The 16983-nt window shown below is 38.2% G+C and overlaps 1 protein-coding gene and 1 long non-coding RNA gene across 7 annotated transcripts in view; one reads left to right on the top strand and one right to left on the bottom strand.

The window, feature by feature from the left end:
* The window catches only part of LOC106167290 (fibronectin type-III domain-containing protein 3A-like), a 74284-nt gene that overhangs the window by 37713 nt on the left and 19588 nt on the right, over positions 1-16983 (bottom strand). The window contains exon 1 of one of the 6 annotated variants that reach the window (XM_086998110.1): positions 8801-8962. The exons of the other annotated variants lie outside the window; for them this stretch is intronic. Within the exon in view, the coding sequence (XP_086854236.1) occupies positions 8801-8924 (124 nt within the window). The 5' untranslated portion in view covers positions 8925-8962. Of the gene's footprint in view, positions 1-8800; positions 8963-16983 lie in introns of those variants that run through there. 6 annotated transcript variants of the gene reach the window in all.
* LOC147759602 (uncharacterized) lies at positions 9028-15420 on the top strand. The gene is made up of 2 exons (XR_015331529.1): positions 9028-9168; positions 14961-15420. It is a non-coding gene; the product is annotated as an uncharacterized LOC147759602 (long non-coding RNA).

Raw genomic sequence — 16983 nt, 5'->3', positions numbered from 1 at the left:
CAAATTCTACCAGCAATTAAGATATATACCAATGACGGTTGTATGAAATATGACCGATGTGGACTTGGTGCAATCTTTTCTGTACACAAACCATACCACATGGCACCTTAATGATCTTCCTAAGATAAATGGATACCAGCATACTTGTTAAAAATCCATTCCATGTATTGTTTCACCAGTGAATCCTTTGTTGCTAGAAAAGACCAAACTTGTGTTTATTTAATATAATATCCTCTTACCCATGTTTAAGGTCAGCTTTAACGTGCAAACACCAATGGCAGTATACATACCTACAGCCAAAAATTGTAGAAGAGGGTGGTGGTTTTTTACCAGAAAAAAACTGCCCTTCAGCCTCCTTAATTGATCTTACAACCCATGTCAACTTTAGATTAAAGAGGACCTTTTCCAACAAAAAAAAAAAAAAAAGTTCCTTTTATTCCCCCCCCCCCCCCCTCACTACCCCATTCCCCGCCTATGGTCCTGGTGTAACTTGACTTCATTCACTGAAAAGCATCTATATTAATCTCCTTTGTTTTCCCCATAGACGCAAAGACAAACCTGTGTATTTATGTAATCCAAAACCTTCTTCACAAGACTGGCAATTCAAACAGATGGTGATCTGAGGTCAGGTGCCCTGCTAATCAAAGGTCACTTGAATAAAGCTGACACTTAGTACCCCATTCACAACAGATGGTCCTCAGCAATGAATAGTTAACCTGCTGTAATCAGATGACCAAATTACACAGAGGACCCCTATAACACACGGCTGTGTCAAATCCAACTGTACATACAGCAAAAATGGATAATTCTTCCTTAAAAACACCAATTCGTTAAAGATTCATGCCTTGCATTATTTCATAAGTAAAATCCTTTGTCTCTTGATTGGTCAGTCAGTTGGGATTATTACTGGCTTTAGCCATGTAAGCCCTGAACCAACTGCCCTAATAAGCTTCAATATCATCTTCTAGCTAGGTAACCAGTTCACTACCTCTCAATAGCCTGATATAAAGAGCATTTGGAGTTATTTCTGGTGTGCTTCCAGATGTGCTTGGGCTTATTTGAAAATGGAAAGTGCCTCCTTGTTCAACTACTGGGTTTGTGTTTTTTCATCACCTCAGTTGACATGATGGAACTCCCTTGTTGGCCTCTGCTCCATCACCATTGAATGCTCCTGAAGTCTTCTACAATCTCTCATCTTGAATTCATTTCCATTGCCCCAGTGCTAGTTATCTCCACATATTATGCTGAAATGTAAGCTTTGTAACAAGAGGGTGCAGATCTGGTGCTAATAAAGAAGTCACTCCACGAGAAAAAAAAAAAAAAAAATCGACCGAAGATAAAATTCTAAGCAAATTCTGCATTGCTGTCCAGCATATTCAACATTGCATATTCCTTCATATGGCCCAGTATCAGTTGTTTTCAGCAACTCGTTAAAAAAATTATGCTGTTGTGCATGTAACAGCAATGCGTCATACATTACTACATCATTTGGCGGTCTTTTATGAGCTGGAGGAATGGATAACCAGGTCAAATTAACAACCCTAAATTTGAAGAAGGAGCAGTTTTAAACCTCTTTTATCTCTGATTGAGTGATTAATCTGGTTTATCCCTTGGCATGTAGACTCTATTTGAGTAGAATAAAAAAACTAGTTGATGTGGTTTTGTGCGTTATAGGGAATCCATGCTTGCTTCTGTTCATAATCGTATGTACCTTTAAGGAAGATATCTAGGAAATTTTTGACAAGCTAACTTGGCACTATCACAGCAAACTGTGTCCCTTTGTGATTATGATTTCTAATCTAACACCCCATTTCCATAGATTAGAACGACCTACTTTAGATCGACCTAACTCCCTGGGGGTTCACGCAAAATAGCTGTCAGCCGGGCGGACACGAAAGTTAATTACACCCTTACAGCTTGTAGTAGGCGGGACAGACATTTAAGTCGGATTATCTGAAAGTAATCTAGTAAGACTCCCCGCGGGGATAGATCGATCTAAAATTTATGGGAATAGAGCCTAAGGAAGCTAATGTAATCCACCACCAACGAACACTGTGCCCTGTGATTGAGCTCAGTCATGTGCCATTAGATTCACTTGTAATGGCTAGAAAATTAAATCAAACAGTATGCTAAAGAGCAGGTACTTCATTCCCCCATCACAACTAAACAGGAAATGTGGATTTACACAAGACTATCTCAACCCAACATACAGACCCCTCTACTCCACTGTGTACGTCTTCTCCCTCCCACTCATATCCAGTGAGAACAGCCGTATGTATTAAGACATTAAGAGAATAACAAATCATGCATGCTATAAAGGTCAGGTTAGGATACTAGAACAGTTAATGGAGTGAAGGCATAAGCCACAGGTGCTCCTGATACTACTACTACCACTACTACAGTGGGTAGTGCCCTGTTCCTATATTATAGTTGTTCAGATGGCAACTTGAGACTTGCTGGTGAAAAGCAATCCAGCTCTCAACCAGAATGTGTGATCTGATTCAGATGTGGAAAGAACAATGGGGCATTTCAGTACACAGGGAAAAGATACTATTGAGTACTGTTGTGTCTGTCTTTTAAAAAAAATGAACCCATCTGAACAAACCTTAAGTAAACAACAACCTTCAAAGATGGATTTTGTTTTACACAGGTAAATTAAACAATATGTATCCCCACAAAGACCAGCAATACTAAATGAATCAAAGACACTTTACAAAACATCTATCTGTCTTTATTATCGATATTCTTATTTACTAATATTTTTTCATTCTGCAGTTCACTGCCCATCTTCCACCCTAAAATTGTAAATATGCTCTCGCCATGCAGAAATACATGCAAGATTTCTCTTTTTATCACACATGGTACAAGACTTCATGCAATAACATTTCCCAAGCATGCACTCATCAGCTCAATCAAAACACGCACATACACACACATTAACACAGAACGACCAACATATTTTTGCGTGAAAAAAAATCCAATATTCATTCAAGCCGTTTACTCGCAAAAGTACATGTGCATCCCCAGATTAGGTCAAAAACGCATGCGCTCTTTTCTCCTCAGCCAGCCAGACAGCTAGCCAGTCTGCCAATAACAAGGTACTCACAGCCAAATCAACACTAGAAAAATCACACTACCCTTCTTTTTTTCCCCTCTCTCTCACTAAAAACAACATTGCTAGGTGGCCGCCTTTGCTGTACAAATCCAATTTGAGGATGAGTAAGTGTGAGAGTGTGGGAACTGGAGGTGTATCCGTGCTCTCATTTACTGTGGCCCCGATTCCAGACCAGGTCTTTTCTGGAGGCTTGTAAACAAGACTTGATTTTAACATATCTAACAGGTATAGGTGAGACTAGTGTCGTAAAGTGCTGACTCACATTTTAACCCTTAGTCCCATAAGGTACTTGGGCCCTTCTTTTCCCTATACTGCTACAGTATTCTCCCCCCCCCCTCCCATATACAGGTGCAACATTAAGGTGTTGAACTGTGCAAATTCCTTATAATAACTTTTTACTAATCTCTTTTTGAATATAGACCAAGGCTAATTTATTAATACTGGACTTGTTGAAGAAAGGATGGACGGATGGACAGATTAAGGGACAGAAAGACAGACAGACAGACACACAATGGTTCTCACAGCCAGATCACTTCTGGCACATGGTGCCCATGTATGTGGAAGTGCAATAATTGCCCAAACATCCTCAGACTTGTTTTCCATACAACACAAAGGACACCAGCACATGTAATGTCAGAACAATTTAGCTGGTTCAGCTAGTGTGACTCCAGTCTGCCGAGACACTGGAGACCAGAAGCAGACCCATTTCTGCAAGTTGCCAGTTGGCTGACGACCCTCTCTTTCAAAACCAGTTTAGATATTAAACTACCCATTCATATCAAAAGTTTTTTAACCCAAGAAAAAACTCCTTTCCTTTTCAGAAAAGTCCAAAATATGGTCTTAGTAAATCTACCTCATGGTAACTGTATTTTGGATTCCTCAAAACACAAAAAGAATTTCAGACACCAGTTTTACTTTCAAACATGGTATTTGCTGCATTGATAGTCTCTGCTTGAGAAAATACAATCAACTTTTCCATTCTGACCTGACAAAAATGAGTTGCTTTCAGTACACACAAGAGTCTATTCAAATCATCAGGTGCAAACATGAAAGGTCTCTCAAAGGTTTTACATAAACAAGAAAAACTTAAAAGAAAACTGCTTCGATGTTAACGCCCTAGTCAAATGTCTATCTTTCCCAGTCTTGCCTAGCCTGAGGAAATAAGCCAATGGATAACTTATGTACAGGAAACTAAGCCAAGTTTAACTTCCTGGAAATAACAAATTGGGCTGCAGGAATCAATCAGAGATGAACAGTACTTATTGATGATCAGCCTTCCCCTTACATCCTTTATCGGCACAGATTTAGCTGGCTTATCACTTCAGACATAATATTTGACTTTTCCGATTTCCGCAATGTTTCAAATAACTTAAAGACTGACAAACATCTCTTTCCAATTTTTGGTTTTTCCCAACTAATACAGAAAGTGATATAAGATATACAACTGCACCAAAACCAATCCCTTTCTTTTATCAAATATACTTCTCAGAGATATTTGCCTTCAAGTCTCTATTAAATAAATCTAATTTTACAAGAGAGCAACCTGACGGGAAACACCCAAACACTTGGCAAAGTACATAAGTCCTGAGAATGTCAATGGGTGCCATTCTTCATTGTTTTTTGAAAATAACAGACACAGATTCTCCATTCTTGGACAACTTCAAAATAATGCGCATGATATTCTGAGACAGTTACAAACAAATTAATATTGTTCATATTGTACAGTTGTATGAATAATTCAATTGAAGACATTCCCTGAAACTTAACTGTCACCACTTGAAAAATAGATATTTTTATCTGGTCCCTTGGCCATCAACTACACTGCTACCAGGACAAAAAGTTCAGTCTACAGACAGGGCAATTTCCATGAGACATATCATCCTTAGCTGGTCTCTTTTTGAATTTAACACTTGGCAACTGTTTCTAAGAATGAACATTTTGACGTGGCCCCTGCACCATAGACAGGTTCAGGTTACTTGGAGAGGATGTTCTTCAGAATCTAATCCAGTCAAACACATGGCTTTGTTTACATGCATTTGGCACATCATGCTCTCTTCTCTTCCTGGAACATTTTAGTTCATGCTGGTAATAAGACCAGGGGGAAAAAGCCTTACCATCACCTGTACATAGTACCTGAGTTTTCAACTTTTAGGGTGGCATACAAGTAGTGAGAAAAGATAAAGAGTACTCATGGATACGGGATGCCAGGTTTTCCTGCAACTATAACAAGTAAACTTTCCCTTGTCCATGCATTGCATGCTATTCTATTTGGCAACAGCAATCTAGCCTATTTCAATTTATCAATCTAGTGTTTTAAGAACTACTTGAAAATAAGCCGTGCTATCTCACTGACTCAGCCTCAGTGACAGTCAACACAATGCCACAAGTAATAAGATCCATGGTTATAACAAAGCATTTACCTATACACAAACTGACATACTGTCAGCCCATTAATGATATTAACTGCTTCATTCATTTGATTAATGAATTAGGCTTGGCAATGTACAATGTGATATTTATTGCACTGTTTCCTCATTTCCTATGAAGTCAGACTAATTTCCATTAATAGCAAAGATTTTTTCTAAGGACAAATGTCACAAGGCAACAAATTTTCAGTGACACAAACCTATAATAAATAAGGATCTTTAAAGAATTGCCCCGACTTCGTGAAGCAAAAGCCTGATGGCAATCCCCTCCCTGAAATCCTTCTGTAACCATATGTAATACCCAATTGCTCTAACAGCATCACAGGTTCTGATGCATTTGCAATCAAGCCTCTATCTCACGAAAAATAATTATATGTCTTTTAAATAAAAGCAATGTGAATGGTTTTACGTAAAAGATAGAATACAGACATGTAGCTTTATATAACAGTGACACACCTTTTATTCATGTGGCCATGTAGCTTTCCATCAAGGAAATGAGATTATATCAAAGATGTGAAAGGCAAACTACAGGTGTGAAATTTCACCCTAACAGACCTCGATGGTTCTGCCATATTGTTCCCAAAGTTGTCTTCTTCTCCCTTGCCACACATTCCCAGTGCTGTATCTAAAGAATATTTTCCCATATATCTTTGAACTACAAAACAAATAAATGACCAAATCTTCAACTTAAACTACCTTTAACAGACAAATATTTTGTGACTGAAAGTTGAAACATGTCATAAATATCAATACTAATTCGACAGTTCAACCCCCCCCCCCCCCCCTCACCCTCCATTATCACTATTGTAAACCTATGGACATGTATGCTTTTAAAACTTTCTAAAAACACTTCACAAATTACAGAAATGTCTCGAGGGAGTACAATGTAAATTCTACATACATTGACCTGAAGTTTGGCTTCCTTTGAAAATGCAGTTCTATATTACTCTGTCATAACTGTGGTCATGTTCACACCAGGCTTTACTTAATCGAAGGACTACTTGTATCAAGTCCAAGTAGCGAACAGCCAGATTGCTTATACTTGTAATTGGATTCCAAATGTCTGAAACACAACTGAGGTCCTAAGGGGGAGGTGAAGCGGCATGAGGCAGCCAGTTTCTGGGTGTCAATATTGCTATGCATTTAATTTAGAACTGATGAGAACAGGACAGGCATCATTCTGTCAAGAACTGCCTACAGCTGTGGAGATTAGACCTGACATAATCTCCAGACTAATCCCATTTAGTTTCCATCTCCAGTCTCTCCTCAGACAGCCTGGGCACAGCTGATTGATTGGTATTGATCACAGATCCAAGCCTGAAAGAGCCTGGTTAGTGGTAGGGATGATCTCCTCAACCATGCTCACACCTGGACTACACAAGACTGAAATAGTCTAAATGACCTCATCAGGGAAACCGATTACGAAGCAATTAGGCAACCTGGTATGAAGTCCTTCAGCATTTTCCCTGATTGAGTTTTTCACAGTTGTTTGAGGATCATCTAACTATGCTTCATGTTTTAAACAATGATGATAACAACCAGAGATGAAACAAAAGTGATAATTCAGAGAAGAATCACAACTGACTCAGTGTTTGTGATAAGCTAAAATCCCTTTAGAAATTAAACCGTTTAAGAATTCAATTGTAAAAACTTACTACATTCTGTTCAATGTCTCTCATAAATATAGGTGAGCAATGGCATCACCAACTTGAAGAGGAGTATAATGATAAGTTGGGGTTCTTTCTCCAACTTCTGTTCTCTGATACTTCCTTGTTATCAGACTAGAAGATATAATCCAACTTACAGGGATGGGTGGGGTGTCTGGAATGTAATTCAGTAGCTGTCTGTGGGATATTAATTTAAGACTTGATGCCTAGAGGCTTCAGGGACCATTACAATACTTCCTAAGCATCAATCCCAATTAAACTTTTTGGATAAAAAAAATAATTGCCTTAATTAATTAAGTTAATATACAGGTAGTGGTAGAAATTGGGCAGTTCCACAAATGCCCCTCCCCATTCTCACATTGGAAGCTGAGCAGACTTTACATAAGCAAGGGACTTCCCCTCAGACATAGCAATTCATCATGGCTACAACTGTCTCTACTGACCACATTATACAGTTTTTTATAAGCAAATCCTGTCCTATGACAAATTACATGCTTGTCGATACTTAATCAGATTCTGGGATGCTATTTCATCTAAAAATATCACAGGCCATTGATGCATTTTTCAAGCTGCGTCAGTGAAGACTTGATGCTGATTATCTTCCTCACAAACTACCTGAAAACCAAAATATCAAGGGTCTTATTCATTACTGTCGCATCACAGAAATACAAAAATTTCAATCCTATTCTGGAAATTAAGATTTCAAGTGCTTTTATATAAAAGGTCATTTTAAGCACATTTATCACACTGTGTTCACAGAAAAAAAAGCTGTTCTTCCTCATAAGCCCTGCAGGTAAACAGAAGTTGAAGGCAGCGGACGCAAATGCGTACGAAAACTGCTCAGTATCCTAGCAACTTAAACTATTCTAGAACTCTCAAACTGGGCGCACTGTATTTTATCATCGGAACTAGCCCCCAAGTGATCAGAACTCATTTTCCTTATCAATGCACAAGGTTCTGGACTGCACATGTGCAGACTGTGGTTTCCAAACCTCAACTTCAATATCAGATCAATCCATTAACTGGTCCTTTGCAATATTATACATGAGGCAATAGCTCCTTTCTAAAATGAGCATCAGAGTTTTTTTGTGTTTTTTTTTCCAAGAATTATCAAGAACCACCCATATTTCAATTTTAAACTAATAGCAAGTTGCCTTGTCTAGGCCAAGATATGGCGGCATGTTTTACATAACTCAGAAGCCTCTCAGCAGTAACTTGGCAATAATGTGATTTTCTGATTTTCTCAGTTACAGGCTGCACCCAGTGTGGCAGTTTTGGAGTCAATAAGGTCTAGACTTGGTCTTAGAGCGTAAACTTAAATTACAGAACTGTGGTTCAAGCTAGTAATCATTCTGTTAAAACTACAGCATTTCTATGGTTGACCAGATGGCCTTAGTCATCAAAAGGCCAAATTCAGGACTCAAAGTAACCCCACCTTTCCAATCCCAGGTGAAACCATGAACCACCTGTCCTCTGGTATCTAAACCTCCTGTTAAACAAAATATCCATGAGTTGATAACCGATGCAAGCACCTCAGAGTGAAACATATCATATATTCAATATAATGTGTACCATCTATTAAAACTACATACCTAATACTCTAAAATCTTCTACGCAGAAGCTGCACATGACATCAGACCTAACTGGTCCGGCAAGAGGTCCAACAGAAAAATAGCCACAACCATTGTCAGCAAGAGTCATGGGGCAGTGCGCCATTTCTGATTATCTCCACGGTTGGCACCACTTCATAACCCTGGGTACCACTTTCATATCCTCAGCACCATTCCCAACTTAAGAACTGGCACTCCTGACAATTTCTCCTTGGGAATGTTCTAGACTTGTGTGGAGACTCTTGTGGATATGTGAGGAAGATGAAGTAATTGAGCAGAAGGCCTCAAAATCAATCCTGACTTTGCTGGAATTTCGTGTTATACAGCCATCTGGATTGCTCAGCTAGCAGGTATAGTCTGACTAGGCATGCTACTGATAAATATATTAAGAATATAACAACACTTAATTTCCAAATACTTAAGTACATATGTGTCTATGAGAAGTCATGATGCAGATGACCTTCTACAATAGTATTCCACTAGCCCATTAATCTGGCATTAAAGACTCATAAATAGGTATCAAATTTCGTCCAAGATGTTCCAATATTTTTCTTGATACTATGCCAATGAGATGTTAACGTCCTCTCAAAAAAATAACTCTCTTCATGATTCTGCAGCACTTTTTGCGTGCAGTTTACTGCAGTCAGCACTCCTTGCAACTTGAGATCCAATACGGAAACATCACGTTCAGATTTCTCACATATACAAATAAAAATTAGCATTGCTGATAATTTTCACATATTAAAAAAAACCTGTTTGTTAATGATACCTGAAACACTCTTAATGAAGTGCAGACTTACAGTAACAAGTGGAATTGTCTCTCTGTTTACAACCCAAGCCTGCAGGAAACACACCTATCCCCAGCTGGACTGTTTTTCTAGCCAGAGCAACCTTAGTTTCACAGCAGAGGTGGTGAATCTCCTGAACCTAACTCCTTTTCACTGATCATAAATTTGAATGCTGGCTAGGCAAACAAGATTCCAGTAGACTTTCAAACTCAGGGTGTCTTATATTGAAAACAAGTAGAAGTAACTTCCTAATTTACTTCTCCATCAGAGCAGTATTGCTACAGACCTTGTTTCATACCCTTTCCATGCAGTAGTAAAGTAAGAAACCTCTGCTCACTCAGTGCATTGCAAATACCTTGTTGTGAGGAAGACAATTTCTCATGAGTTGTAATAAGGTCAGTGCTGCTGCCTTTAACTGGCCACCTTGGATGCTATAATTGGACCAATTCTTGCCTTTTTTGCTATTTTACTATATTTAGGTCACAGTTTACTATATATAAGTCACTCATGCCATACATAATTAGGCTGATTTTTAATCACAATATGTTGCCCAACTAATAAGGTCGTAATGAGTTTATTAACCCAATTTGACTGGATGTATGTTGTAATTCCAAGCACTGATCTCAACAAACCATATACTTTCATCAATTCGTGTCCAAAGCTTTAGAATTCCAAGTTACCAATTCTACTGCCATGCAAGAGGAAACTGACACATTTTGATCTCAGTTAGACTAGCTGTGAACACAGCAAAACACTGATGACATTGGGTTCAGGTGGAGAAAAGGGGTATCTACCCTGACATTCTATCAACAGCAACAGGAAGTACAGTGCCCCAAAGTCCTGACAGCTCTTTCCACTGCATACAACACCAGAACCATTATTCCCTTCCTGCATTTTTTCATGTAGGCAAATTGAGAGGCAGCGTTGCACTCAACCCATCGACTTTTTAAAATACCACAAAGGCTAAATGGCTCATAAGCATTCGTGGATCAATGCAAATGAGTAAGTGCCAGTGCATGTGGGAATGTTGAGATGTGTTCTGGGTACCTACTGCCTGTACTGAAATATTAACTGCTTATTGGCAGCTTTTCTAAGATAACTTTCGTAGCCAAAGCCATTTCCATGTTGTTGGTAAAACAGAAAGTCTTATGCAAGGCTTAAAGAAGCTGACAGTAGGTTACTCTGATTTAGGATACGATCCCTACCATCCTTCCTTGTTATCTCACCGAGTTGAGGCATTCAGCTCTCAGAAGAGTTTGATAAAACTATTGAAAACAACATCAATCTCTGACTTTAATGTTTTTCCATGATTTGGCCTAAAACCCTCCTGAACTCTTCACCACGATGCTTCCTGGTCTGACAAATAACCCTCTGAAGCCTCAGAATGGCATATATATAGTTTTCTCTGATTTTTACTGAAAAAATGAAACAATCATATTCAACGATTCAACCTTACAGCCAATTGTCTAATCTACAATGAAATACAGTTGCATCACCTCAACAAAAATGTTATTTTCTGGACTAAAAAAATGCAGAGAAGAAGGTTGAAATGAGTGGTGCTGGCAACCCTGTATGCTCCAGTGAGCCCAGCACCATACCCCTCCGAACCAGCCACGTTCTCTCACTCTTGATCAACCAACAGGATATAACTTCACCCTAGGAAACTGCTTAGTTCACATACTTCCCATGACCTTGTGTGCCACTCTATAAAATACATCTGGAGTAAGAGCTGTAATGTGCTCAAATGGCCAGGTTCCTCTCTCTGCCCTGTGAGGCTGATGGGGTTTTAATAAGGTATCTCGTACTCACTGGTTGTGCATTCATTCTCAAACACCAGTTATTTTTGTGCACTAATACTAGAGGGAGCTCTTGCTTTCTCATACTTAAGTTCTCCACCTCTCATTTCAACCCACCCCTCTCTCTCCCACCTCCTTTCCTTAGAACTACATCTATCCATCCCTCCATCTCCCTCAAGCTCATTTCTAAAGTCATGACCCATATACGTGAGTCACCCAAAATACCAACAGAGGGTCAGCTAAATGTTGGATAAGGACATGCCTTTTTTATTAAAGTTGGTTTTCACACCAGATTATTTTTGTGGTGTGAATGACATCTTGTTAACTGTAGACCCTGGGTCAAAACACAGTTATTACACTGATTCAATGTTTGTCTTTTATATCCAACAGAAAAACATCATGTTATATCATATATTTTACAACTTTTACACAACTTTCTTACTTTAAAATTTTCATAAATAACTCTTCATATTATCTTACTATTAATTCTATGATATTGATATCTATTCAACATCTTTAATAAAATTGCAATATATCAATGACATGCTAGTAATATAGGCCAGCCCGAATCCCACTTAATATTCATAGTTGTCTATCAATTTCATAGTGGCCAATATTCATAAAATACAAATGAAGACAAAGTCTGAGAAACTGCCTAAAATAACACTGCTACCTTTTACCACTAAACAGGTGGGTGGGGGGAGGAGGTTTTTGGATGTTTCACTGGTAAAGGTGGAAATATCTTTTTCAATAGTTAGATTGTTTTATGGAAATACAAGACTTCCAGATGTCAATACAAAAAAAAAAAAAAAATAAAAAAAATTCAATAAAATGCAATAAATCAAGACAAATGTCAAGGATGCATCTGTTTGTTACCTACAACCATTAAAAACTCTTAAAAGTAGCTTTAACCTACCAGCAGCAGTTAGGAAGACCTTAATTAGCAGGAATCCCATCCTACACATGGCTCAGTGCATGTTTTCAATCTTTTTTTTTTTTTGTAAACTACATCTGTCACACTAAAACACCACACAAGAATCTGCGACCAACATTTGGCCACTGAATTATTCTCCAGTGTGGGTAAAGAGAACATGTCAAAAACTGCAGTCATTCTTTCCTCTCCCTCTCTCCCTTTCTTCCGTAAAAAACAAATCTATTCTTTCTTCAGCTTTTTTCTACTTCCGTCTACAGCTTACATAAAGCTGCTCCACTACTGCCAAATTAAAATTGGGGGAAAAATAAAGGCTGGGAATGGTGTAATAATTAGCAGGAAATAGTTGACATATTTTGGGTTACAATATCAGGCTGCTCCCTGTAGTCTGGGACTTAACAATATAACATGGTCATAAATACCGTCTGGGGCACCTCGGCGTAGGTTGGGGAAGGGGGGGGGGGAGTTGATAACAGTCTAGACTGAGGGGGTCTGACTAAAACTTGGCTTGCATTAATATTATCAGCCTTTCATTATGTATGTTGTATGGTGCTATAGTGTACATCAAAACAACAAGTGATTTTAAGAAATGCAATGTTCAGCTATTATTTCAGTGAAACAGAACATGCACATGTTGTTATGGGAGAAAATGATTGTTGATTAGAAAAGCAAAGTATGCCCCTACAATAAAATGATATAATCAAGCAAAAAAAAAAAAAAAAAGGGTCAAAAATAAATACACATAAAAAAAATTGAACAAAGAAAACAAGCAATTGGAGAAGTCCCTTTCTGCCTTCCTCCTTTCTTATAACCCCCCCTTCTCCTCCTCCTCCTCCTCTTACTTCTCTCACCTCACAACTCCATGAAGTATTTGTTACCTCCCACGCTACCTCCATACTAATACTACAGATAACTATTTCACCTAGAAGGATGGGTCTGGTTTTAGTGTCCCTTCTGCTTTGAAATTTAGCCAAACTCATTTAACAGTCATATATTACCTAAACTCCTTTGATGATGGTCTTTTCCTTTTTGTTCCAAATCTTATTTTCCTTCATCTTATTTTCCTTCAGGTCTCGCTGCATTTCAATATAGTGTTATTGTAATACATGCTGGCCAATGAAAACAACACAGTTAAAAAATGAAAACAGATAGAAAGGTAATGGATATTTCTCCAAGACAAAAAATAAATATAATGGAAATCAATGCAACGCTCCTAAATTTTCTATACCCAAAGCAAACAATCTTAGCTCCTGAAATAAAAAAAAATTCCACAGCTAGTGTCGGTTTAACTCCTACTGTTAAAATGACATAACCAGATTTTCCATACTCTTCACCCTTCCTGTGTTGCTCTTGCCCACATAATATTTCCTAAACACACCCCGAAATAGCTCTCCTACCAACCATCTAACAACTTTCCATCATTGCTAATTACCCATCAACCAGCTGCTGTTGAAAACGAAAAAAGAAAACAAAACAGACATATATTTTAATTTACAGACAACATAAAACATCTGTTGCTAACAATAACATTGGCTCTCTCTCTCACCTGTGACCCCAATATGACCTTGACCCCTCTCTTGGAGCCAATGAGGGCAACCTGCTGCAGCAACAGAACAAAAGCTTTGAAGTCAGCTGGGTAAAAACATGCAGTGACCCTTCCCACAGAGTGAAAAAACTCCCAATTGCCAATTAGTCTGGGCTGCTACTTTACAACATAATGAAATAAGCTGGAACCTCTTGCTGTTACAACAAAGTCTTGCTGAGAAAACATACAACTACATGGGTGATTTGTGAGCCCCTTTTTCGCCATAGAATCAGAGAGACACTAAACCAGCAGTGGTAATTGCAATGAAGCTTCAAGTCAAAGAAAATTTCATTTAGGCTGATTTTTGAAAACGTGTTACTGTTTGTCTTGAATGAAAACTCCCAAATCGTCTTTTGTATACAGAAACCAGTGGGTAGACACCTCCTGAACAAGTGACTCAAGTCATTATCACATATGCTACTGCTTTCACACTACTCTTACAGCTTGGTCTCCTTCATGTATTCCCACTAAAGTTGATAGATATAGGGGCATATGCATCTGTTCCATGAGTAGAACAAAGGCAGATAGTAATGAACCTACTGGCATATGTGTCTGACAGGATGCAAAGTTAAACAGGGTAAATACCAGAAGGCAGACAGTAGAGATATTGCTTAGCAAAAGTGAGCAAGGTGCACAATAGAACCTTTTCACATGTAGTTTTCCATAACTTAGATACATGTATTAAACTTGACAAATTATTCCAAGTTGAAGAATAACAGGGAGTTACTTTGCGGTTTAATGAACTTAAATGGTATTGAGCAGGCAAAACCACCTGTGTCTTTTGGAGTTGTCTATTCTTTGCTGATATAGGCTGAAACTCAGTTAACATTATGTCTCTCTGATTCAAGTAAGGAAATGTATTACAAATCACCCACGTAGTTTTCTCTTTTCCCTGATTTTCCAATATTATTTTGAACAAAACTGATTGTTGACATGTTATAAAATACAGTAAGTTTAGAATATAAGTCAGAGATGTGAAACAGGTTCTTGTTGTATCATATATAACTTCCTTTTTGTCTTGTTGATATCCTTCAACCATCAGTCACCACAACCACCACCTAGTATTTCCAAGTCACTTCCAATCTTCAAATCATCTGACATCCACCAAGAAGGTCACTGAAGGTCACGGCCCTTAGCACGCCACCCACAAGGTCACGACCAAATAAAACAGACATCAAGTAGAACATGGACAGGAAAAACACAGCGAACCTGAACTAACTGACAGAGCCAGGTGTGAGGAGTAAGAGAATACTGCACTGTCAGTGGTGGAATGGCAGGGACTTCTCCCCACTGGTGCGCCTGACCTTTGCCCCGAGGTCAGTGAAGTCAAATGGCATGCTGGAGGCTATAACATTAACCCACTGTACAATTTCATGATTTTCTTTTATGTGCTTTGAAGCTGACCACAAGGCAGACAAAAATAACAGTCCTATTTTTACATTCAAGGCATGTTAATTGTACCTTAAATTGGCATTAGTAGCAAAAATAAAAGATTCTGTTCATTTATTGTTTGATATTCTTTATGATTTATCTATCAGAGATGTGCCTATTTATATTTCAAGAAAAAAATCTGATCAATAATATTGCAATTGTAGGTCTTTCTACAACTTTCTAGAGAAGTTTTAAATATGAGGCCTTTTCAATTTTGACCTTATCTCTGTGTAAAAAGTTTTCATTTCTTGAACAAAATCAAAGAAGATAAACTTTTTTGAAAATAAAGAAGAGTTTACAAACTAATTCTATGTTAATTGGCTTAATTAAGCTACAGAGCATGAAATAAAACAATCATTTTAAAAGAATTTTGTTGAACATTCCATACAGTTGGGTGTTGCTTGTTACATTCAGCAGAGATCACACAGATGTCAAGAGTTCACTTAAAAGTTTACCCCAGGCACTAGATCAACATTGGGCATGTAGCTTTAACTGGTCCTGTTCACACTGGTACTAAATATATATATATATATATATATATATATATATATATATATATATATATATAAAAAGAAGTTTCCCATAAACCAATCGTATAAGGTGGATCGATCTAACTCTGCGGGCCTTCTCGCAGTGTAATCAGCTTAACTGTCTGACTCGCCCTCTTGAGTAACTAAGGGGTAATTGACTATCACTAAGTTCCCCCTAGCTGCTTGAATATGTGTGCAAGACATTTAAGCCGCTTAAGCTGAATGCAATTTAGCGAGAATCCCCAAAGAGTTAGATCGTTCAAGCTGGTACAATGGCTTTATGGGAATGCTCACTAAGTGTCAAAATTGGCCATAAAACAGCAATTATCCTTCCCATCTCTCTTTCTCTTAGAAAAGTCTTTTAACATTTTGAATTTTTAATAGAAAAACAAGGAATCTCTAACTTAAAAATACAAAATGCAATCATCTCACACAGTAACTGACCTGCTGGCAAATCAGTAAGCCACAACTGATTGCAAATTAGTCACTACTTGAACTGTTGACCAGCTCCAGTTTTAACTTGGGCCCTATATGAGCTGGGGCCACTTCATCAACGAAGGCATTTTCACACAGACTGTGTCTAATTTAAGAGGTCAACACTGTAATCACTGATAAAGTGTCAGCTTTCACTTATTTCAAAATATTTACCAGTGCTCTATTTGTGATAGAATAACAGAGGTAATGCTGAAGAATGTGCAATATGCTGGGCTTATTGGCTTATGCATGCTGGACTGCCCCACTGTGATGTCACCAAGATCGATTCCCCCTCTGGCATTCTATACCTGAACTTACTGTAAGCTGTTTAGTCTAGACTTGGGAGTGACTTGTAGTAGTATGGGTGGAAGTTGGCTGTTATATAGGGGTGAAAGATGAGGAGAGGAAGTTTATGGTGGCCTGCCTGTAGATTGAAGAAGGGGGGGGGGGGGGGGGGGGAAGAGGAAGAGGAGGGAGACAGAAATTCCCTAGAACATTTTCAATTTTCAAAGAATCATTACGTTATCACAGTACATCAATATCTTTATTCATACCAACAAAAACCACTCTTTCAGTGAAAAAAATTACATTCCAAGACAGTGGGGAAATAAACAATACTGGCATAGGTAA

The sequence above is a fragment of the Lingula anatina genome, chromosome 10 (genome assembly GCF_051362555.1).
Source record: "Lingula anatina isolate TDL-2025a chromosome 10, LinAna3.0, whole genome shotgun sequence".
Taxonomy (NCBI): Eukaryota; Metazoa; Brachiopoda; class Lingulata; order Lingulida; family Lingulidae; genus Lingula; species Lingula anatina.
Note: the sequence above shows the minus strand (reverse complement) of the source record. Positions and strands in the feature narration are given on the sequence as shown.